The following is a 25560-nucleotide window of genomic DNA, read 5'->3' on the forward strand; positions in this document are numbered from 1 at the left end:
ACACGTTCATTTCTTCTATTCATTTTGACTTTCTTTGGACAGTGCCAACTGTCAACTGCCATAGGCAAACTACACACCCCGCCCACTTGCAAGGCAGTGGCGTACTACTCAGTTTATGTTCTAAGAATTTTTTTTAAGTGTTTGGCATCTTTGGTGTCTAATAACCTTTCCTCATAATGAATCCCTATGAAGATTCATTACACACCAAAGAATCTAAACACCTCAAAAAATTCCTAAAACATAAACTGAGTACCCAGTGGCTTGCGGATTGGGGGGTAGTTGGCACATGTGATGCCACTAATTCCCCACCCCCACATGCAAAGCAGTGGGGTCAAAATGAACAGAAGAAATGAAGGTGTGTAATGAAGACACCAAAGAAACGAAACACTTCAAAAATTCATTAAAAAAAATAAACTGAGTACCCCAATGTATGTGTGTGGGGGTGGGTGGGAGTGGAGAGTGGGAGTGGTGTAGTTAACACATGGCAGTTGACAGTTAACACTGTCCAGTGACAGTCAAAATGAACAGAAGAAATGAAGGCATATAATGAATCCTCATAGGCATTCATTATGAAGACAAAATATTAGACACCAAAGAATATAAACACTTCAATATTCAAAATAAAATAAAATAAACTGAGTACTCCACTGCCTTGCAGGTGTGGGTGTGTGTGGGGGGTGTAGTTGGCACATGGCAGTTGACAGTTGGCACTGCCCAATGACAGTCAAAATGAACAGAAGAAATGAAGGTGTGCAATGCATCCTCATAGAGATTCATTATGAGGAAAGGTTATTATACACAAAAGAATACAAACACTTGTAAAATAGTGACCACACAATTAGCTCCATAACTCCACTTCTACAAGGGCTAGAGCTTAGCTTTTTTTAAAATGAAAGCTGGGGATCCATGGGGTTAGGATAGGGTGACTTTGAATCCCCATTATTTCCTATGGCGGAAGTATACAAAATCAGTAAAAACTAAAAAACATTATTAAACATCAACCAAGTGCCCCATAGTCTTGAAATTTGGGTGGTAGATGGCACCCATGGTGACCTGCCCACCACCCACAGTTGGTGCCCCTAGGACCTTTATACGTGGTTTCAATCAATCCAAATCCAAATTGAATCTGGGAGGACAGATTCAGACACAAAATAAGTCAGGGGTGATTTGATTCAGGCTCAACTCAAATAAAAAAATCAGTTCATGCGCATCCCTACCTTTAAGTCTATGGACGCGAACCATGCACCTGGAAAAAGCAGATGGAGGATGGTAGGGATGGTCACCACACAAAACCTTTTGTATTTCATGAAGCAATTTACACTCCTTAAGTCAAGAATCAGCCTCAGTCCTCTGTTTCTTTTGGAAACTGTGAAGTATCTTGAGTAGAAACCTCTATTTTGGTTGTTGCAAACCCTATGAACAGCCCCTTTCTGGAGGAGAGTCTCTACTTCTGCCACTAGATGATGAGAAGGAGGCGTGGTGCAGATCCCTGAAAATGGGGATAGGGAGTCAAACTCTATCTTGTTTCCATTCCTCACAATGGCAAGGACCCAGGCATCTGCTGTTATCACCCTCCAATTCTTGTAAAAAGATGACAGGGGCTGCCTCACAGTGGTGTCATTGTCGCTTTGGGGTAGGACGCCATCGGTTTGAAGTTTGACTGGGGTCTGGAAGTGGAGCCTGACACTGGGGCCCTTTGGTGCTGGAAACACTGCCATTGACAAAAGGAATCCCCTGGGTGGTAAGAGGACTGCCTGGACTGAGTGTAACGCGGCCATGGCTTTCAGCTCGTCTTACTAGAAGTGGAAATGGAAGATTGGGAGAAACCCATTGATCTCACCATGGTGCATAGCTTCTGGATCCTCTCAAGCCTATCAGTCTTATCACCAAACAGGGCTTCACCATCAAAGGGCAAGTCTTGTATGCACATTCTAGCCTCCTGAGACAGGGAAGAAGACCTCAGTCATGCATGCCTTCTCAGGGAAACCGCAGAAGCCATGAAGTGTGAGCTACAGTCAGTGCAGTGCCTACAGGAGTGCAGCTGTTGTTTTGCCACACAGAGCCCTTCATTCAGAAAAGCTAGTGCAGCATTTCTCTGGTCCTGCTGAAGATGCTGGAGGAAAGGTGTCAACCTCTCCAGGATGAAGTGTTGGTAATGTTCTCAAGAAACTGGTGGTTAGCTACTTGCACTAGGAGACCAGACGTTGAATATACTTCCCCCAAAAATGAGTCTAACTTCTTGCCTTCTCTATCCACAGGAGAAGTCAGCAAGTGATGCTTGTTGCACTACTGGACTGATTCTGGACTACTGAGTTTGGTAAAGGTAAAGGTAAAGTGTGCTGTTGAGTCAGTGTCGACTCCTGGTGAGCACAGAGCCCTATGGTTGTCTTTGGTAGAATACAGGAAGGGTTTTCTATTGCCATCTCCCACACAGTATGAGATAATGCCTTTCAGCATCTTCCTATATCGCTGCTGCCCAATATAGGTGTTTCCCATAGTCTAGGAAACATACCTGTGAGGATTCGAACCAGCAACCTCTGGCTTGCTAGTCAAGTCATTTCCCAGCTGTACTGGGTGTTTAACCAGAAAACCCATGTCCTTTGGTTGAACCCTGTACATTTTCTCCAACTTCTTCAAAATTGTGGAGATAGAAGCAGGCTTCTCCCAAGTCACCTTGACTACTTGGGCCAGTGTGGATATCAGAGGGTTCTGGTACACTGGACTCCCTCTGAATGAACTGAAATATAGGATCCCCAGGCTGGGTGGTTTGTTGTTGAATCACCAAGCCCAAAGACATCACCATGTGGATAAATGGGTCAGCTTAGTGCTTAGATTCTTCTGGCGAGAGGTTTTCCACCAATTCCTGCTCACCCTCTTCAATACTAGGTGTGGGCACTCCTTGAACTCCTCTGAGTCTGATGAACCTGAACTAGTATCCGAAGATTGATCCGGCTCCTCTGGAGCAGAATTTTGTAGTGGAGGATGGGTCATCTCCCCCTTAAGGTGGGTCATCTGGGGAGGAAAAGAGCCTATGGTTCATTGAAGACAGGCATCTCCCAGAGGAATAGGACTTGTCCCGAGAGCAAGTCCTAAAAAGTTATAAAAACATTTTGATAACCTGAGCCCTATGATCCTATGATTAAACTGCCACACTGCAACATAAATTCCTTCCAAGTGGTAGTATGAGCCACATACAAACCCAGTGGCATTGGACCCACTTCCCCATGATGTGATACCATGCCACTGAGAAGTGTATGTGTGAAACATGTAGATGAGCACAATCATGTTGGACTTTCGCATTTTTCAAGTCGTGGTTCTCAGAAAGGGGGACAGAAGCCCTATTCATTTCAGCATATTGTTTCTTCCAGTGGCTCCTTGCTGTCTTCCTTGTATCTTTTTTAAATTTAACATTACATAACAAAAGTCCTGCAGGCTCAGGCCAAGACTTATCTAGTCCAATGTCCTCTTCCCCATAGTGGCCAACCAGATGCCTCTGTAAAGCCCACAAGCAAGAGATGAAGTTACTCCCCTTCTTCTGCTGTTGCTCCCCTGCCATCGGCATTGAGAGACTGCCTCTAAATCTGGAGGTAACATGATTAATCAAGACTAGTTGACATTAATAAACTTATTTTCCAGCAATTTGTCCAATCCCCTTTGAAATCACCTAAGTAAGTTGATGAAATTAAGATTTCATTGTAAGATGGTGTTACTATTAATTTATTAGTGATCCAACTAATTACTGTTACAGAAAGCAGTATGTGGGCAGAGTACAGAACCTTATTAATGATCTACTAATCCTTTAAATGCCATCTAAACCCTCTAATTTGTCTAGTCCCCCTTTAAATCCATTTAAGCTAGTGGCCATCATCACATCTTGTGTCAGTGAATTCCACATATTAAAAATGTACATTGTCTGTCCTAAGTCTCCTGCAAAACAGGACATCTAATGACCCTGGTTTAGTATTATGAAAGAGGGAGATTTGTCACTATATACTTGCTTCACACCATGTACAATTTTATAAGCCTCAATCATGTTTCCCCTCAGCTGTCTTGATTCTAAACTAAAACTCTCCAAATAGCATGATATTTCCTGTTGAGGAAGGTAATTCAGCTCCCTGATCATTTTGGTTGCCCTCTTCTGGACCTTTCCCAGCTCTACAAAATCCTTTTTGAGATGTGGCAACCAGAACTATACATAGTATCATAGATTGAATAAGGGCATTATTGCATTAGCAGTTTTAGTTTTGATTCCTTTCTTCATGATTCCTAGCATGGAATTTGCCTCCCACACACTGGCCAACATTTTCATTGAGCTATTCATACAACTTCAGGATCTCTTTCCTGTCTATGAGCCCCTTTGGGAGAGGGAACTGATTTCTCATTCTTTTTGCTCTCCAAATTGCTTTGCAAACTTGGTTCTTGTTGGAAAGTAATATATAAATATCCCTAACAACAACAATATCAGCTGATCTGTGACCATATCAATAAAGATTGATTGATTGATAACTATCAATCAGAACACCAGTCATTCGATGGGAGAGGTTCATGACTATCCTGCCTACTATAGTTGGAATTGCATGGGAGGAAGTGACCCACACCAGCATTTGTGTGTGGCCTACAGACATCTATGAATTTGGTAAAAAAATATTTTTACCTTGAGTTTATAATTGAAATAAAAATTAAAATCTCTGTTTTAATTATTGATTGATTTTAACTGCTTTTGTTTTATTTGTAAACCACCCTTAGCCATTTTATTATTATTTATTAGTATTATTTATTCAATTTCTATACCGCCGTTCCAAAAATGGCTCAGAGTGGTTTACAAAGAGAAATAATAAATAAATAAGATGGATCCCTGTCCCCAAAGGGCTCAGAATCTAAAAAAAAATTTTTTGGGAAGGGCGGTATAGAAATTGAATACATAAATTGAATACATTGAATAAATAAAAAGTTAAAATATTTTGGAAGCTCTTTAAAATTTTCATATGAGCAAAGATGCTGCAGAATGTTGCTGACTGCTGCTGCCATCCTCGTGAACATAAGCCTTTCTTGTTCTTACAATGATTTTTAAATTGTAAAGTTGTGGCTAACATGAACATCACACTGTCTTGCTTGTATTTCAGCTTGCTTATGTCTCCTTTTACAATGTACCAAGGCAGCAAAAGCTGTACAACATCTTCCAAACCTATGTCTGCTTTCTTGGACACCCTTCAAGACACCATTGCCAAGAAGCAATGAACTGTTTAGCAACCTTCTGCACAGTAATTCTGTCTTCGGGGTATTTAAATTGATTTTCCTTATTTTTGCAAGCCTCCAGCCCAGCAACCACGAATGGGCAACGGAACATTAGTATCAAGGAAGAAAGGCTGGAACATTAGAATGTGATGATCATTAGCATGAGCAGCATCCACCCAGTATGCTACAGAAGTATAGAGTCAATGTGCCCCTATTCCCCACAAATGTGGGACTGCTGTTGCTTGCATTAAGTAGATGAAGTTGTTTCCTCAGATACTTACATTTTAGTGAACTTCAACATACTAACAGGATTTGAAGTTAGAAAAATATGCACTACACCTTTCACCGATACGTACAGCAAATCTCTGAATGCTCATCAGAGCCATCCAGGCAATCATCGTCACCATCACAACGCCAGCGATCTTGGATGCAGCGCCTGTTCTTACACTGAAATTCTCCCAGCTTGCATAACTTGGTTAACACTTCTCTAGAATTAACTAAAGGGACAAATGTATAAAGAAAAAGAAGTATTAGCTGCCTATAAGAAGCCACACATTATACTTTCTTTTAAGGGATCTATAGGCATCTGAAGATTGTTTCTCTCTGCATTTACAAGATAAAAATGCCTTGACTCTGTATTTCAAAGTACGTTGGAAACCCATCAAAATGGAAGGAGAGCCCTGAAGCAAAGCAAAATAAGGCAGAATGAAATGACACTACAGAGAAAGCACCCTGCCAGCATGTTAAAGAAAGAAAGAAAGAATAAGGAAACCCAAATGGTGTTTGCTTTAAAGCAATGCATGGTGTCCCTTGTTCATGCCTTTGTGGGGAGGGATACCTCTGATATGTTTTGCTTTTGCTGCAGGGCTCTCCTTTTATTTAGAGGAATATAATGCATAATAATAAGGAAGGAAGTTTTCCTCATTGGATATGTCTATATCTGCCCTTGCTCATTGGGCAAAGATGCACCTGTTCAAGTGGTGACTCTCCTACTTACTAGAGGGAGAGCAACTGTCACTGTTCATCCCAGCAGAGCATCTCTGTTTAATGGTCTCTCCCTGCCTTGTGTCTTTTGTCGATTGTGAGCCCCTTTGGGACAGAAAACCACCTTCTTATCCTTTGCTATCTAAACCAATTTGAGAACATGTTTTGATTGCCATTTTAATCCAGCATATAAATATTCTAAATAACAATATTTTGTCTATGAAAGTGTATGATTTTCAGCCTTCTAAAATCTTTATTTATTTATTTGATTGATTAATTGATTGATTGATTGATATATCAGCCTTCCAAAACTGGCTCAGGGCAATTTATATTAAAATTAAAACAATCAAAGTCAATTAATGGTTAAAAACAAAAACTATAAAAACAACATAAAACCAATTAATTATTAAACATTTAAAGCAGTTTTAAAACCCTGAAGGACCAGGCTGAACATTTACAACAACTTAAAAACCCTGGAAGGCCTGGCCAAACAGATAGGTTTTAATAGCTCTCTTGAAAACCAGTAATGAATTCAAATTATGGATTCCTGCTGAGAGTACATTCCACAGCCCAGGAGCAGCTACAGAGAAGCCCTGCCTCTGAGTCGCCACCAGATGAGCTGGTGGTAACTGAAGATGGACCTCCTCACATGACCTTAATGTGCAGTGGGGATCATGCAGAAGAAGGCACTCTCTAAGATAATTCAGACCTAAGCTGTTCAGGGCTTTAAAGGTAATAACCAGCACTTTGTATTATGCCTGGAAACATCAGCAACCAGTGTCTGTTTCAAAACAGGCATAACATGATCTCTCCGGTTGCCCCAGAGACCAATCTGGTTGCCATATTTTGAACTAACTGAAGTTTCTGAACTATGTACAAAGGCAGCCCCATGTATAGCGCATTGCAATAGTCAAGCCTGGAGGTTACCAGCTGATGCATTACTGTTTTGAGGTCGTCCTCTTCAAGGAATGGATGCAGCTATCAAATCAGCCAAAGCTGATAGAAAGCACTCCTGACCATAGCCACCACCTGAGATACCAGGGTGAGGCCTGGGTCCAGGAGTACTCCCAAGCTGTGCACCTGCTCCTTCCAGGGGAGTGTAACCTCATCCAGCAAAGTAAGATCTAACTCATCCCTCAAATTCTGAGCCCTTACAATGAGCACCTCCAACTTGATTGGATTCAGTTTCAATTTGATTTCCCTCATCCAGCCCATTACTGCCTGTAGGCAGGCATTTAGAGAATGAGTGCCATTTCATGATCATGATGATGATGATGATGATGATTTATATCTACATAGAACTGAAGTGTTTTCATTTGTTCCTGGAAATTTAGAATGACACAAATGGGAATTAAATTACTTATTGCTAAAAGACAGGAGTGATTCTCATGATCGCCCTGGGCAGGTGGGGAGGGCTCCGGGGGAAGGCTACTTTGCACTTCCCTTCCCTTCAGACAACCAAGCAGGTCGGCTTTGGCACGCCTCCTGGGTGCCCACACGGACAGCCCTGCTTCATGCAGCTCCATGAAGCATGGAGGAGGACAGAGAGATATGGGTCTGGAGCTTGTTGTTCCAGCCTCCAGGCATCCTTCAATGCAATGCATGGCACACGTGTTGCATTCGGGATTTTCCCCCTCCAATGGGTGTTATGCACCCGTCTCTGTGATTCCTGGTAGCTGGGTTAAGGATGCAAGAGCACCCTTAACCTCGGCTAAAAGCCAGGGTTATTATGGAGGTTAGGCAGGAGGGGAGCGGAGGGATCCACGGGGATCCCACCACTTCTCAAGAGCAGCCTAACTCTGTTTGGGGCAGCACAGGCAGGTTTAGGCTGGTTGTGAGCAATGCCTCCGAGAATAGTTTTTACTTTAAAGCAAATTGTGTTTGGTTTTACTTGTCTACTTGTAGGTAGGGATGTGGGCCTCTTTGCCTTCACAGTTTTGTGTTTTGTGTCACACTTTGGTAATAGAGCAGCAGGAATTCTTTTTTATTTTCTGGTGTGTGGGTGGGTGTGGAGGGGGGAGTTTCCCTTGTGTTTGTTAAAGATAATTAAGCAAGAACATTTAAATACAGGAGAATCAGGGCAAAATTCCACTGAAGCCTTTGGAATTTTGGATAAAAATGCACAGCTGGCTAAAAGGTATGTGGAATTTCCTTTGAAATTTCTCAGAGCGATTTCCTATAGTGCATACAATTGCAAGATTATCTTGCAACCCTAAGAGGAAAGTTGAGTTTGTAGGAATGCTGACTACTGTACCCAGTACAGAGTTCTGCTCTTTTTCTCTGCTTGTGAAGACCAGTAGAAATACATAGATTTCTGCCTACTGGACATTTACAATTTTGACTTTATCTTTCCTGCAACAGTAATATAAACTCAAATACTTTCTAGGAAAATCATACTCATGCAGGTTGTACTATTTTCTTCCAAATGCTGATTATCAGCACAAGCGCACACTCTGCCTCCGGGAACAGCTAAGCAGAGAATGCTGCAGCCTCCATTATTAACACGACATGCGTTGTCACCTGCAATAAAAAAGAAAGCAACCTTAAGAACAAACGGCTCAAACAAAAACATGCTGGAAGAAGAGAACATAAAGAGAACATGAAGGAAATTGCTTTATCCAGCAGACACACTGCTCTGATCAATGCAGTCTCCTACACGTACAGCAGCTACAACATGATCAAATTTGGTCATAGTCTTTTTTCTTACTTTTTAAGTACAGGACTTCGATGCAACTTGATATATGGAGTGAATAGAGTAATACATGTATTATATTTGTATCCAACTCTTCCTCATTTACCTTCTCAGGGTGGCATAAGTAATTTTGTGGAATAATTTAAAATGATGGTCATTATGAAGGGTGGGATGTGTAGAGTTTGTTTATTGTGAAAGCCCTAGGGCAGAGATTTTCAGTGTTGGGTCCCAAGATGTTATTGGATTTCAGCTCCCTTAATCCCCAACCAAAGGCTGCTGGGGATCATGGGAACTGAAGTCCAATAACATCTGAGGACCCAATGTTGAGAATCCCTGCCCTAGGGGATCCCTATCAGTGAAAGCCAGGCAGAGCAGCTCTTGCCCTGCTCTGAGAAATAAAGGGGTGTACTTGAGTGGAGAGTAAGTCTACTCTCTTGGATGAGATTGTGTTCTAGTGTTGCACTATAGGGATGTGCATGGAACTGGCTTGTCTGGTTCAGTTTGAGTCTGAACTAGACCTGAACTGGGCCAGGCCAGTTCGGTCCGGCACCCCCCTCAAAACTCCCAGTTTGGTTTGGTTAGGTGGGGGGAGTTCAAGATTTTTTAATTTAAAAAATAAATTTTAAGTCCTTACCCCCTCTGGGGGAGTTGTTCAAGGCAGCAGTGGGGGAGGGGAGAGTCCCGTGGAAGTTCCCCCTCCCACCTCTGGCTTCCCTCATGCACCTAATCAGCCGTTCGGCCACTCTTCAGCCTTCCCCCTTGGCACAGTGGCCATTTTGGAGGCTGCCATGCCTGTGCAATGGGCCTCTGCGTGGCCTGGGTCATCCCAGGCCATGCAGAGGCCTATTGCTCAGGCAAGGTGGCCACCAAAATGGTCACTGCTCCAAGCGGGAAGGCTGAAGAGCGGCCAAACAGCTGATCAGGCTCATGGAGGTTAGCGGGAAGGAGGGGAAAGCTTGGTGGATCCCCTCGTGCCACCTCAAACAACTCCCCAGAAGGGGTAAGTGCTTAATTTTTTTAAAATTGTGAACCCCCAGTGGGGTTCGGTCCAAATTCGGACCGAACAGGGGGTGGTTTGGTTCGACCCTGAACGGTCAAACTGAATTGGTTCTATGTCAAACATGTTTGACGTCAAACCTGTTTGCACACCCCTATTGCACTACCACAAGTATGCTTGCACTTGTGCAACAGTGCACAACTGCGTGTCCCATTTGTTTTAAAGGGAATTATTGTGAAATTGCAGAAATCCCTATTTTTTGAGCAACTACTGATTTTCTTGCATAATACAACTTTGCTTGTTACTCAAGTGTTTCATTAGTTAGGATGTCAGCCCCTGTCTTTAAGAATCAAGCCTGCTTCTGTTTGCAAATTTCTGCCCTGGGTTCCAGTTACTGAACAAGAAGTTCTGAATACTAGGAATTGGCTCCTTTGTATAGATAGATTGTTTTAAAATGCACAGGAAACGTTGATGCAGATAGCAAAATTTCTCAGAAGGGGTTTGAACACACGTAGGTCATCAGTAAATTACACCCAAATCACAATTTGTGATAAATGTAGAGCTTCTTGCTGAGACAAAATCATTTCAAGAATTTCAAGGGAAGCTTAAAGAGTTTAACTAAGGCTAGCATGCAACATTTCTCAGGGACTTTTGAACAGCCTAGATGTGACCAGATAGTTGATCTGACTGATTGAAACCACGTTTTTGTTTGTTTATTATATTAGTACACCACTCCAAACTTCCATCTCTGAGTGGTTTATAGCAACATAATAAAATAAAATAAAAATTAAAACCTTAAAACAATCTAAAACTACAAGTCCAGTTAAAAAGTTTTGGTGAATAAATATATCTTGAGCAACTTTTAAAAGTTCTCAGAGATGGCTCTTATTTCAGCAGGGAGCGCATTCCAGAGTCTTGGAGCAGCAACAGAGAAGGCCTGTCCCAGTGTAGCCACTAGAAGAGCTGGTGGCAACTGTAGACTAACCTCTTTGGTTGATCTCAACGAGTGATGGGTCTCATAGTGAAGAAAATGTCCTCTTAGATACCCCGGGCCTAAGCTGTTTAGGGCTTTATAGGCTATAACTAGCACCTTGTATTTTGCTCGGAAAATTATTGGTAGCTAGTGTAATTCTTTTAATATAGGAGTAATATTGCCTCTTTGAGACGACCCAGAGACCAGCTGGCTGCTGCATTCTGTATCAACTGCATTTCCAAGACTAAGTACAAAGGCAGCCCCACAGAGAGTACATTGTAGTAGACAAGACTGGATATTACCAGCATATGTACCACTGTACTGAGGTTGATTATCTCAAGAAATGGACACGGATGGCGTTAACAGCTGAAGCTGATAGGAACCACCTCTGGCCATTGCCTCAACCTGAGACACTAGGGAGAGGTTTGGATTCAGAAGCACTCCCTGACGGCATAGTTTTCCTTCTGAAGATCATAAGAATAGCCCACATGGATCAGGCCAGAGGCCTTTCTAGCCCAGCATCCTGTTTCACACAGTGGTCCACCAGATGCTTCTGAGAAGCCTACAGGCAGAGGCGTATCTAGGGAAAATAGCACCTAGGGCAAGCACTGAAATTGCGCCCCCTGTCCAAATATCTGACAACCATCTTTCAGATAACTTTACCATCATATCAGCTGAAAAATGCACATCAAGCTCATTAATCTTTTAATATTTCAAAAACTATTTAGCAGTGGATGTAGCCAGACCAAAAAATGCTGGAAAACTACAATTTCAGTATGCTGGGGTTCATGAAATACCCAAATACTATGTGGAGGTGTACTTGGAAAACTAAACAGAAGTGCCTGTCTAATTCTCTACTATGCATTGTAGCATCACTATTACATAAGTTTTAAAAATAAATGGAGAATTTGACTTTTCGCAGATACTCTGAAAATAATTAAAGGATATGCAGAGTAAACTGTGTCACTGCTTGGAATATATTCTAGTATTTCAGAAAGACAGTTAAAATGAGAGAAAGAGAGCAAGAAACCCCCAGTGGGCCATAATACTAAGGATTTAACACTGATTCAAAGACAAACTCACCATTAATAGCCATATTAGCAAGACATCACATTTAACTCACTTATCACTTATTCACAAGCCCTGATTCTCTGTACATAGTGCCAAACTGAATATGTGTACAATGACTTATATTATATTAATTTTTTTAAAATTACCTGTAGCCCCTTTGGGGGCCTTCCTAAAGGCCATGGGGGATGGCTCTGCAAAGGTTCCTCCTACCCCCACTGGCCTCTAGGGCTTCACAGGGACCATTTGAGCATGTGTGGTGGCCATTGTTTACAACAATTTTTTTTTAGAAAAATGGCCGCTGAAAACAAAACGGCCACAATGCATGCTCAAATGGCCTCTGCGAGGCCTGGCATGGCCTAGGGCCTCACAGAGGCCATTTGAGCATGTGTGGTGACCATTTTATTTTTGGTGGCCATTTTTAAAAAAATTAATTTTAAAGAATGGCGCCCCCCTTCAAGTGGTGCCTGGGGCACATGCCCTGCCTGCCCCACCAGGTATATGCCCCTGCCTACAGGCAAGAGGTGAGGACAGGCTCTCTCTCCTGCTCTTGCTTCCCTGCAACTGGCATTTAGAGGCATCTTGCCTCTGAGACTGGAGGTGACCTATAGCCACCAGACTAGTAGCCATTGATAGACTTCTCCTCCATGAATGTTCTATAACCACAAATAGGAAGTGTGACACCATACAGAACCAGCAGATCAAAATGTCTCCCGAGTTCCAACCCTGCACAATAGGTACCTCCATCTTATTTAAATTCTACGTCAGTTTGTTAAGAACATAAGAAAAGCCCTGCTGGATCAGGCCCAAGGCCCATCTAGTCCAGCATCCTGCTTCACACAGTGGACCACCAGATGTTTCTGAGAAGCCCACAGAAAAGAGCTGAGGGCATGCCTTCTCTCATACTGTTACTCCCCTGCAACTAGTATTTAGAGGCATCTTGCTTCTGAGGCTAGAGGTGGCCCATGGCCCTCAGACTAGTAGCCATTGATAGACCTGTCCTCCATGAATTTATCTAAACCCTTAGTATAGGCATCCAGGCTCTTGGCTGTCACCACATCTTGTGGCAGAGAATTCCATAGGTTGATTATACATTGTGTGACAAAGTACTTCATTTTGTGTGACCTAAATTTTTTGGCAGTCACCTAATGGAGCAGTAGGGAAGTAACTTGCCTAGGGAGCAAATGTCTGCTGGTTCAAGTCTCCGCTGGAAACATCTATATCAGGCAGCAGAGATATAGGAAGAAGCGGAAAGGCATCATCTCATACAGCGTGGGAGATGGCAATGGTAAACTCCTCCTGTATTCTACCAAAGAAAATCACATGGCTCTGTGGTTGCCAGGAGTCAACACCGACTTGACAGTACACCTTTACTTTACTTTAAATTTATTGGCAATAGGTTTCATGGGATGACTCCTGGTTCTAGTGCAGGCCTGCTCAACTTAGGCCCCCCAGCTGTTTTTGAAATACAACTCCCATAATCCCCAGCCACAGTGGCCAATTGCCTGGGATTATGGGAATTGTAGGCCAAAATCTGAAGGAGGGACGAAGTTGAGCAGCCCTGTTCTAGTGTTATGTGAGAGGGGGGGAAATTATCTCTATCAGCTTCCTGAAAATTTATTTCTATCAGATTTTATAGACCTCAAACATATCTCCCCTTAGTTGTCTTTTTTCCTAAACTAGAAGGCCCCAAATGTTGTAGCCTTTCCTCCTAAGAAAGATGCTCTAGGCCCCTGATAATCTTAGTTGCCTTCTTCTGCACCTATTCCAGTTGTACAATGTCCTTCTTAAGATGCGGTGACCAGGACTGCACATAGTACTCGAAATGTGGCCACACCATACTTTTGTATAAGGGCATCGTCATATTAGCAGCTTTATTTTCAAACTCCTTCCTAATTGTTCCAAGCATGGAATTGGCCTTTTTTCACCACAGCTGCACATTGAGTCGACACTTTCAACGAGCTGTCCACCACAACCCAAAGATCCCTCTTCTGGTCAGTCACTGACAGCTCAGACCTCATCACTGTATATGTACATTTTGGGGAGGTTCGCATCACTTTACACTCGTTAACAATGAACAGCATTTGCCCTCTTGTTGCCCACTCCCCCAGTTTGGAGAGATCCTTTTGGAGCTTCTAACAATCTGTTGTGGATTTTCACTACCCTAAATAGTTGTATTGTTATCTGAAAATACGGCCACCTTGCTGCTTACCCCAATTTCTAGATCATTTGTGAACAAGTTAAAGAGCATTGGCCCCAGTACAGATCCCTGGGAGACCCCACTTCTTATTTCCCTCCATTGTGAAAACTGCCCATTTATTCCTACCCTCTATTTACTGTCCTTCACCAGTTACTAATCCACATATGAACCTGACCCCTTATCCCATGACTGCTAAGTCTACACAAGAGCCTTTGGTGGTGAACTTTGTCAAAGTTTTATTTTGGAAGTTCAAGTATACTATGTCGACTGGATCGCCTTTATCCACATATCTGTTGACACTCTCAAAGAACTGCAAAAGGTTCACAAGGCAAGATTTACCTTTGCAGAAGCCATGCTGATTCTCCTTCAGCAGGGCCTGTTCTTCTATATGCTTAACAATTTTATGCTTGAGAATGCTTTCCATCAATTTGCCTGCAACAGATATAAGCTAACCGACCTGTAATTTCTTGGATCTCACCCACCCCCACCACACCCCCTACTCTCTTTTTGAAAATAAGTGTTACATTGGCTACTTTCCAGTCCTCTGGGACAGAGCCTGATTGTAGGGATGAGTTAGATATTTTTGAAAGGAAATGAGCAAAATTGGTCTTTAAGGACTCTCAGATGGATGCCATCTGGCTGCAATTTGTTAATTTTTCTCCACACACAGTTTAGAACATAGTCTTTTGTCACATATATCTGACTCAATTCCTTATCCTCTGTCCCTGAGAAGTCCAGTTTAGGCACAGGTATATGCTCAGTATCTTTTGCTGTGAAGACAGATGCAAAGAATTCATTTAGCATCTCTGCAATATCCTAGTCCCCTTATCCTTTCACTCCCCCATCATCTAATGGTCCAGCTGTCTCCCTGAGGTTTCCCGCTTCTGATGTATTTAGAGAGGTTTTTGTTATTCCCCTTGATACTTTTGGCTAAATGTTCCTCAAACTCTCTTTTTGCCTCCCTTATTTTCACCTTGCATTTCTTCTGCCAGAGTTTGTATTCCTTTCTGTTCTCTTCATTTGGGCAGGCCTTCCCATTTATGAAGGTAGTCTTCCATTTTGTAACTTTCTTGACTTTGCTTGTTAGCCATGTTGGCATCCTCCTGAACTTGATGGTACTTTCCCTCCTTTTGGGTATACATTTTAACTGGGCTTCTAGTATTGTGGTTATAAATAAACTCCATGCATTCTGCAGCAAAGTGACTCCCCTGCTTTTCCCTTTCAGTTTTCTTTTCACCAAACTCCTCATTTTACAGAAGTTTCCTCTTCTGAAATTCAGTGTCTATGTTAGACTTCCTAGGCAATACTCTCCTTGCATGTATGCTGAATTTGATCACACAATGGTCACTGTTCCCTAAAGCTCCACAACACTGACATCTTGTACCAGGTCATAACACCACTCAGGATTAAGTCCAAAGTCACGTTCTCTTTGGTTGGTTCCATGACCAACTGTTCTAGGACACAGTCATTCAGAGTGTCTAGAAATGTGGCTTCTTTGTCATTACCTGACTGTGAATTTACCCAATTTTACCAAATGTGTGGATGATTGAAGTCATCCGTTATTACAGCTCTGTCTCTCTTTGATGCCTCCCTGATTTCCTTCTACAATTCCCAGTCACTGTCAGTGTTTTGATCAGGAGGGCGAAAGCACGTCCCTAGCAGCACATTTCCTTTCAGGCCTTGTAATGTAACCCACAGAGTTTCTGTGGAGGACTCTAGTCTTCCTAGATTTTCTAGCTTGTGAGATTCTATCCAGCCCATCACTGAGATTGTGAGATTCATCCAGCTCATTACTGTTTCCAGGAACCTTTACGACAGGGCTTCCAGCTCTCTGAGTATCCGGCCAGCAAAGCCGCTTTGAGTTAGACTTGCAGCATTCGGGAAGCAGACGCTCCCCTCTCTGCTCCGAGTTTTCTTTTGTATAAGTTCATACACAGCTCGCTTCCCTGTTTTGCTTATGGCCAATGGTCTCCTAGAGGCGGAGGGATGTCACGGCTTCCTTTTTTCCAAGCACTGTAATTAAAATACCCTCTGTGATCTGACTTTGTTGAAGTGCACACACACACTTACTTGCTTATGCTTAATTAGCCATAAGCCATGGCTTTCTATCCCCCCCCCCTTAACCCCCAACACAATACACATGTCCCCAGCATGTGTCAGCCTTCCTGCAGCATTGTCTCTGCTTTTTGCTTGGATTTTATGATCCCTGGATAGCAAGGAAATGCTCATTTGGGCCAGCCTAGCCCAGTTTTGACCAGCCCAGTTTGGTTCCGAACCCCATCGAACCCACCCACCCCAGTTCGGTCCAGTCTGAGGGGGGTCCACAAATTTTGTTGTTATATATTTTTTAAAAAAACATTTTAGCCCCTTCAGGGGGCTTCATCTAGGCTGCGGGGGTGGTGGTGTGTGTCCGCAAAGATTCACCCTCCCCCCGCTGGCCTCTATAATCAATGCCGTGGCCCGTCCATCTTGGTGTGGTGGTCATTTGGGATGCCACCGCATATGCACAAATGGCCTCTGCAAAAATGGCTGCCAAAAAATGGTCGCTGCGTATGCACAAATGGCCTCTGTGAGGCCCTGGGCAATGCCAGGCCTTGCAGAGGCCATTTGTGCATGCGCAACATCACCAAGAAACAGAGGCCCGATCAGGCCAGAAAAAGTGGCTGGTTGGACTGTGGTGGTGATGATGGAGGCCGGCGGGGAGAGGGTGAACCTTTGTGGACCTCCCAGCCTAGATGAAGCACCCCGAAGGGGCTAAAAGGTTAAAAAACAATTAAAATGTGCAAACACACAAGGGGGTTTGGTTCTGGTCCAGACAGAACTGGGCGGTTCTCACCGCTTCAGCCCCTTAGTTCTTCCGCATACCAAGCGGCCAGTTTTGAAGCAGGTTGGAAAGGACGCTTAGGAGCAATCATGTCTACTGCCCCGGTGAGTTTGCTGTTCTAATTCTCCACCAGAGCATCAACAGGATCACCAGCAGAGCCAACACTAAATCCCTCCAAGGCTTCTTGAAACCCTATTGGATCCAATAACCTTCTTGGGCAGACCATCCTAATAGGCCCCTCACCTCTGCGAAAGAGGGAAGTGATTATGAGTCCAACCTTAACCAGATAGTGGTCCGTCCATGACAATGGAGAAATCACAGGATTCCCGACCCACAGAACACCACGCTGATCAGAATGAAAGACGAAATCACGTGTGTAACCAGCAATGTATGTTGGCCCCGAGACCACTTGAGATAATCATCATGGCTGCTATGAAGTTGAACTCCTGAGCTGCCCCGGACAAATTGGTCCCAAAGTGAAAGACTGAAGTCCCGAAGTACCCCAAGCCTGCGGGACTCCAACACCAAGTCCAAGACCAAGTCCCTCAGCTCAGTTGTCGACTCAGTTGAGCAGCAGGGAGATCGGTACACCAACAGAAGTCCCAGTCTATCCGTGGTCCCCAGACTTAAGTACACACATTTGATATGGTCCAACCCTCTAACAGGGATCCTGGTAAGGGAAAGGTTATTCTAATAGATCACAGCCACTCCACCTTACCTCCCACGGTCGCTCACCTGCTCCTCAACAGATATTCCGGAACAGCCATCTTACAGTCAATGGACCCACATACACACTGCTGTCTCCCCATCTCCAGACACATTGTAGACTAACTTCATCCAAGAATCAACAACAGAAGCCTTACCAATAACAGCTTCAGCTTCTTATACAACCATAAAATGATATACTCTGACCCAGCCCTCAGTCCCACACTGAAGGCCCCGTACCAAAGGCCAGCCTCCTTTGGCAGCCAACTGCAGGCCAGCCATGCACCCTCATTCCTTTTAAGCCCCAGAAACCCAGAGTCTATCATCTCACGTGAGATTCTGGGACAGGGCTGATGTAATTAGTGCCAACAGGCGTCAATTATCAGGCAATCAGGAAAGTAAGGCCACAACTCTAACGAAGACAGCAGAGCGAGAGCTGAGCAGCTTTTCATCATTTTGAAACCTAAACTTTACAGATTAATTCCACATCTGTCTAGATATGAATTAAACCAACAGTAGAAAAACTTCAGGAGTTTACAAGCTCTATAAGATCATTTAGCTTCTGAGCCTTGTTTCAGTAAAGACTAATTCAGATTTAGACTGCTCCATCCAACACAACTTGCCACTGTCGAAACAAAGCTTCCAGATAGGCCATGTTGATTCAACCTTGTTGCACGGCCTTCGAATCAATAAGGCTATCCAAAGTCTCAAAATAGATTTTTGGGCCAGCACCAGTTACATCTTCATGTATTTACTTAGAAATCTCTTGTTAACCTGGAAAGGTACAAGATGTATAACACTCCAATAAATCAAGGTGTCCAACTGGCACCAGATAAGGCAGCATTCTCTGCCTAGCAAGTAAGAGTCATCCAGCTTCACTCTGCACATTGCAGAAACGTTCAAAACCATTTTACTTGGGAGAGATCCAGCTCCATTATTATGGCAAAAATGTCTGCTCCAGGAGTAGCAGACTAGCCCTTACTGTGGCTGTTAAGGAGCCATCCTTACAGTCATAGCTGCTGAAAAATGGGACATAGGAAGCTGCCTTCTGCCACATCAGATCATTGGTCCATCTAGCTCAGTATTGTCTTCACTGGCAGCAGCTTCTCCAAGGTTTCAGGCAGGAGTCTCTCTCAACCCTATCTTAGGAACATAGGAAACTGCCATTTACTGAGTCAGACCATTGGTCTATCTAGCTCAATATTGTCTTCACAGACTGGCAGCGGCTTCTCCAAGGCTGCAGGCAGGAATCTCTCTCAGCCCTCTCTTGGAGAAGCCAGGGAGGGAACTTGAAACCTTCTGCTCTTCCCAGAGCGGCTTCATCCCGAGGGGAATATCTTACAGTGCTCACACATCAAGTATCCCATTCATATGCAACCAGGGTGGACCCTGCTTAGCTATGGGGACAAGTCATGCTTGCCAGGGAGACAATTGATTGATTGATTGATAAAATGGAAATTTATATACCGCCTTTCATTAAAAACAATCCCAAGGTGGTTTACAAAAGTTAAAAAACATATAATAAAAATAACAGTTAAAAGTATAAGCTAAACATATGACAACACATCTGATTTAAAATATATAAAATACAAACATAAAAACTGTACACAGATAAAAACACAGAGAAGCAGCAATAAAACAATCATGTAAAGGCCTGGATAAAAAGCCAAGATTTAACAAGCTTTCTAAAAACTGTGATGGAGTCTGAGAAGCGAATGACCACCGGGAGAGCATTCCAGAGTCTGGGGGCAGCAACAGAGAAGGCCCTGTCCCATGTGCACGACAACGGAGCCTCCCTCATTGTCAGCACCTGGAGCAGAGCCCCCTCAGGTGACCTCGTCAAGTGGGCAGCAACCCTTGGGAGCAGGCGGTTCCTCAGGTATCCCGGGCCCAAACTATTAAGGGCTTTAAAGGTCAAAGCTTGGAACCCTGCTGTACAACAATCCTGTAAGGTTAGTGAGTGTTGTTATGCTCATTACAGAATTAGAGCTAGTGTTGTGGTAGCAAGCATGCAGGTGCTCTTTCCAGAGTGGCCCCCATCCCCTAAGTGGAATATCTTACAGTTCTCATACATGTAGTCTCCCATTCAAATGCAAACCAGGGTGGACCCTGCTTAGCAAAGGGGGCAATTCATGCTTGCTACCACAACACTAGCTCTCCTCCTGTAATGAGGATAACAACACTCACTAACCTTACAGGATTGTTGTACAGCAGGGTTCTCAAACCTGGGCCCCCAGATGTTGCTGGATGACATCTCCCATTGAAGGAGTAGGGGGCTTGCATTTTTCAACAAACATATATATGTGCCAGATGTAATCACATTATTCCAATCTTTTGTCACATAAGGGGCTTCAATGATTTGCATGACACATATGCATGTGTGGCAGCCTTCAAAATGGCTGCTGCAAGCTGGGAGAGGGCTGGAAAGGACCGAAAACGGGCTGAACCGGCCCCATAAATACCGGGGGGAGGCTGGCAGGGGAAGCTTCAGACACACACACACACATCCCACAGCTACGGCAGCACCCTCTGGAGGCAGCAAAGTTACCCTGGGCCTGGTGGTGAGGTTATTTATTTATTTTTACTTTTCGAACCCTGGACCAGCTTGATCCCGAGCTGAACTGGTGGGTGGGGGCAGGTTGGGGGTGCACAAAACCAAACATGCCCAGTCCAGTTCAAGTCTGAGAAAGCAGGCAAGAAAGTGGAATTGGAAAGCAGTTGAAAGGGTAACAAGGGATGACTGTGAACAAGTGTGGTAACATGCACTTTTGATGCAGTTGCAGATGAAAAATAAGGGGGTGGGGAATTAAGCCAAAATCTTCATCAAAGTGATAACCAATAGTCTTACTGTCACCTGCTTTGCTATGGCAGGACTAGACATAAAGATTAGGGGTGTGCAATTCGGGTTTTCGGGTGATTCGGCTCGGACCCGAACCGAATCACCCCTGTTCTGTTTTGTGCCCGAATCTGGGTCACCCGAATCACCCTTGATTCGGTTCGGATTTGGATTTAATCTGAATCCGAATTGATTCGGGGGGGTAAAAAGGGGACCAGGGACAAAATTTTGGGGTGGGGTGGTAGTGCCCAATGGGTAGAGCCTACCACCCCAATTTCAGGGGGATTGGGAAAAATCCTGATTTTTGGTGAATTTTTAAAGTTTTAGTGACTTTGGGGCAGTTCAGGGGCATAGCATGGGATCTGGGCAAAAAGGAGTGGGTTTGGGTGGTAGTGCCTAATGGGTGCAGGCTACCACCCCAATTTCAGGGGGATTGGGCAAAGGGCTGATTTTTGGTAAATTTCTGAAATTTTCATGTCTTTGGGGCAGATTGGGGCATATTGGGGCAGAAAGTGGGGCCTGGGGCAGAATAGTGGGGTGGGGTGGTAGTGCCTAATGGGTGGAGGCTACCACCCCAATTTCAGGGGGTTTGGACAAAGGGGTGATATTTTGAGAATTTTTGAAGTTTTAGTGACTTTGGGGCAGTTTGGGGGCAGAAAGTGGATCTGCCCCAAAAGAGTGGGGTGGGGTGGTAGTGCCTAATGGGTGGAGGCTACCACCCCAATTTCAGGGGGATTGGGCAGAGGGCTGATTTTTTGAGAATTTTTGAAGTTTGGGTGTCTTTGGGGCAGATTGGGGGCAGAAAGTGGATCTGCCCCAAAGGAGTGGGGTGGGCTGGTAGATAGTGTCTAATGGGTGGAGGCTACCACCCATCCCCAATTTAAGAGTGATTGGGCAGGGGGTGAATTTTGGTGAATTTATTTTTATGAGGTTTGTCTTCATAAGGTGAAGTGTGCTAAATTGTTTACTTCCTCATATTATTCATAGTAAAGGAAAGTGTGAATAAGTGAAAGTGGGGTCATGAGAGTTGTTTAATTGAAAAAAAATCTCATTTGCTATGATAGAATGAGAATTCACACCTCAGAAGTTTTTTCTGAGGTGTGAATTCTCATTCTATCATAGCAAATGAGATTTTTTTCAATTAAACAACTCTCATGACCCCACTTTCACTTATTCACACTTTCCTTTACTATGAATAATATGAGGAAGTAAACAATTTAGCACACTTCACCTTATGAAGACAAACCTCATAAAAATAAATTCACCAAAATTCACCCCTCTGCCCAATCACTCTTAAATTGGGGATGGGTGGTAGCCGCCACCCATTAGACACTATCTACCAGCCCACCCCACTCCTTTGGGGCAGATCCACTTTCTGCCCCCAATCTGCCCCAAAGACACCCAAACTTCAAATATTCCCAAAAAATCAGCCCTCTGCCCAATCCCCCTGAAATTGGGGTGGTAGCCTCCACCCATTAGGCCCTACCACACCACACCACTCTTTTGGGGCAGATCCACTTTCTGCCCCCAAACTGCCCCAAAGTCATTAAAAGTTCAAAAATTCTCAAAAAATCACCCCTTTGTCCAAACCCCCTGAAATTGGGGTGGTAGCCTCCACCCATTAGGCAATACCACCCCACCCCACTATTCTGCCCCAGGCCCCACTTTCTGCCCCAATCTGCCCCAAAGACATGAAAATTTCAGAAATTTACCAAAAATCAGCCCTTTGCCCAATCCCCCTGAAATTGGGGTGGTAGCCTGCACCCATTAGGCACTACCACCCAACCCCTCCTTTTGCCCAGATCCCATGCTATGCCCCCAAACTGCCCCAAAGTCACTAAAACTTTAAAAAAATCGCCAAAAATCAGCCATGAACCGAATCACCCGAATTTTTTGGGGCCGAAATTCGGGTGATTCGGCTCATGCCCGAAAAATATCGGGGGACATCAGGGGTGATTCGGTTCGGCCCCGAATCACCCGAAATTGTTCGTTTCGGGCACAGATCGTTCTGTGCCCGAAATTTTTTGCACATCCCTAATAAAGATGCTAGTGCTAGTGAAAGTACACAAGTGGTCTCTTTGAACTTGGATTCATGGTTTGTGCAGGAAATGGGTAGGGTTTGCTCAGTTCCAAATCAACAATCAAACTATTGAGTCATGTAACTACTACCACTAATCTTGTAGGATAAATAAATGGGGAATTATTGATTTGGTTATACATGGATTTTTAACAAGCAGTTTATCTAAATTTAACTAGCAACATAGGATTATATCCCACTTCCATTAAAGTAAATTGAAAGAATCAATTTGGCTTCAGTAGAAACCAGACTGATTATGAATAAAGACTCTATTATTCTTCATCAAAACAGATCCCCATACCATTATCAAACAGCAAATCAATTGTCACAGTAATGTTTCTGTTCAATGTCGCTTTGAGATAGACTGGGACTTATAGTGATGGCAGCACTAAAAACACCTTGACTGCTTGCATCACTTAATGCAAAACAATTTAAAATTGCTACATTTTCTCAATAAGACACAAGAATATAACCCTTTGATTCTGCCCCAAAGCACTTACCCTAAACATAAAGAGGCACTTTTCTAAACAAACATTCAAAGTAATGCATAAAAATAAACACATTAAAAACATGGCACGCATAAGATAAATCCCATGAATAGTGCACAGGTTTTCTTATAAAACAACTAACAAACATAAAATTAAACAGCAGAAGCACAAGCATGGTGGAAGGGTATATTTTATAAAGGTATTTTTAATTGGGTACAGGTATATTTTATTGGGGCCTGGAGATCCACAGGGTCCCAGGCCCAGGCTGCACTTTTTACCATGTGGAAAACAATGGAAGCTAAATTGTAGATAAAGCTGAAGGATATTTTGGAAAGTTATAAGGAATGTCCAAGTTGTGAGATTTGCTGGCATCCATCAGAAGCGGTCTTAGAGCAAAAATTATGAATACAAATCAGGCTGGTATTACTGTTGTTGTTGTTGTTATTACTATTATTATTAATTTGATTTATATACCGCCCTTCCAAAAATGGCTTAGGGCAGTTTACACAGAGAAATAATAAATAAATAAGATGGCTCCCTGTCCCCAAAGGGCTCACAATCTAAAAAGAAACATAAGATAGACACCAGCAACAGTCACTGGAGGTACTGTGCTGGGGCTAGATAGGGCCAGTTACTCTCCCCCTGCTAAATTAAGAGAATTGCCACATTAAAAGGTGCCTCTTTGACAAGTTAGCATGGAACAGTGAGTGTGTGTGTGTGTGTGTGAACCCACAATACAACTTGCACCCACATTACAAATTTGTACTGGGCCCCAAAGATTGTGTTTGAGCCCTACCAGATGAACTTCCCTGTGGAGGACACAGAGTGGGCACCACTCCTGAAAAAGCCTACAGATCAAAATTCAGCAAATCATACAACATGGAGCAAAGCTGCGTCTGCAGATCTGCAAAAAGGGACGAAGAGGAGATTATGATCCCTAGGATACCTAGAAACAGACCATTTAGTACTTTAAAAGTAATAAGCAACACTTAAATTGAACCAAAGGAAGCCAGTGCAGGCAAGCAAGAATTGGCTTAATATGCTCCCTATGGCACATTCCAGCCAAGACGTCTGATGACATATTGTATGCTAAGCAGGAGATTTCCAATTCTGTAATGCCCTTCTGATGTTGTAAATGTCTTTCCCCACCCCACTGCTGATTAGGGGTTTATTTCCAATTTTCTAATGTTAAATGTGTAGCAGGGGGGAGGAGAATTCCTGATAGTTTAACTCTGTTACAGAATTTCATGTTGCACTACCTTGTAAAATACCTAGCATACTGTGGTATTTTTAAACTAAGCAGAGAGCTGGAACAGGATAATGGCATCTTCTTGCAGTGCCCATGTAATCATATAGTATTATCCACATCATACGTATTTTCTTAATCCTCTTATTCCAGGAGTGCACTTCAGTATTTACATCATGTAAGCAACTTTATCATCTCTCCATTTGCATTATTATGGCAGCTTGCACCTTCCCACAAACCTAATAGCGTCAAATATTCATCAAAGAAATATATGCTTTATGGAAAACTTCCTTATTATACCGTTCGCACTCGTATCTTGCATGCTACATTATTTTACTTCACAGTGTTTCCCATTTTATGTAATGACCAGGCCAATCACAGATGCTTGAGGGAAGGATTGCTTATGGAAACTCCTAAAGGGATATTTATGGAAGGAAGAGCCTAGAAAGGTGGAGAAGAAAGACTCAAGAAAAGAAGACATTTATTGAAACATAATGAAGAGGGGACAGGCTAAAGAAACTGAGACCAGAGGAACTAGCAAAGCAAAGAGGATCCCTTCAATGTTCTTGAAGAATGACTTAGAACTGAGGCCATCATCTCCACTAGGGGTATGCACAGAACCGGCTGGCCCAGTTCGGTTCGAGTCCAGACTGGACTCGAACCAGAACAGCCAAGTTCGGTCCAGCCCCCATTGAACCCCCCCGATCTGGTCCAGTCCGGGGGGTGGTGTGTGTATCTCTCTCTCTCTCTCTCTCTCTCTGTAGGCCCTGGGGGGGGGGCTTCCTGTAGGCAGCCGGGGGGGTGGGTGTCCACGAAGGTTCCTCCCCCCCCACCGGCCTCTGAAATCACTGCCGCAGCCAGGTAAATGGACTATTTTTGGCCCATTTGGACCTCTGTAACTGCGCGCAGTGGCCATTTTGGCCACCGCCGTGCACACGTAAATGGCCTCTGCAAGGCCTGGCATGGCCCATGGCCTCACAGAGGTCATTTGTGCATGTGCAGTGGCCATTTTGGAAAAAACAAAATGGCCACCAAAAATAGTCCAAAATAGTCCATTTACCTGGCCGTGGCAGTGATTTCAGAGACCGGCGGGGGGAGGGGGAACCTTTGCAGACACACACACACCCGCGGCCTAAAGGAAGCCCTCCCCCTGAAGGGGCTACAGGTATTTTTTTTTAAGTTATTTTAAAAATTTAAAAAATTGCGGACTTGTCTGGAGGTTCGGTTCTGGTCCG

General features: G+C 43.7%; 1 protein-coding gene and 1 long non-coding RNA gene across 14 annotated transcripts in view; one reads left to right on the plus strand and one right to left on the minus strand.

Annotated features, from left to right (window-relative positions):
- Nucleotides 1–6393, plus strand: part of LOC128327129 (uncharacterized) — a 58777-nt gene extending 52384 nt beyond the window's left edge. For 2 of the 4 annotated variants that reach the window (XR_008308489.1, XR_008308491.1), the window contains exons 8-10: nucleotides 2259–2329; nucleotides 3477–3587; nucleotides 5124–6393. This is a non-coding gene — a long non-coding RNA (uncharacterized LOC128327129). The remainder of the gene's footprint in view (nucleotides 1–2258; nucleotides 2330–3476; nucleotides 3588–5123) is intronic. The other 2 variants (XR_008308492.1, XR_008308493.1) reach the window with 2 other exon arrangements.
- Nucleotides 1–25560, minus strand: part of LRP1B (LDL receptor related protein 1B) — a 1420219-nt gene that overhangs the window by 449391 nt on the left and 945268 nt on the right. For all 10 annotated transcript variants that reach the window (XR_008308477.1, XM_053255348.1, XM_053255339.1 and 7 more), the window contains 2 exons: nucleotides 8617–8739; nucleotides 5592–5732 (listed from right to left, as the gene is read on the minus strand). Coding sequence is in view for 9 of the 10 variants with exons in the window: in XM_053255348.1 (XP_053111323.1) it covers nucleotides 5592–5732; nucleotides 8617–8739 (264 nt within the window). In the remaining variant the exon portion in view is untranslated. The remainder of the gene's footprint in view (nucleotides 1–5591; nucleotides 5733–8616; nucleotides 8740–25560) is intronic.

This window comes from Hemicordylus capensis, chromosome 1 (assembly GCF_027244095.1).
Source record: "Hemicordylus capensis ecotype Gifberg chromosome 1, rHemCap1.1.pri, whole genome shotgun sequence".
Classification (NCBI taxonomy): domain Eukaryota; kingdom Metazoa; phylum Chordata; class Lepidosauria; order Squamata; family Cordylidae; genus Hemicordylus; species Hemicordylus capensis.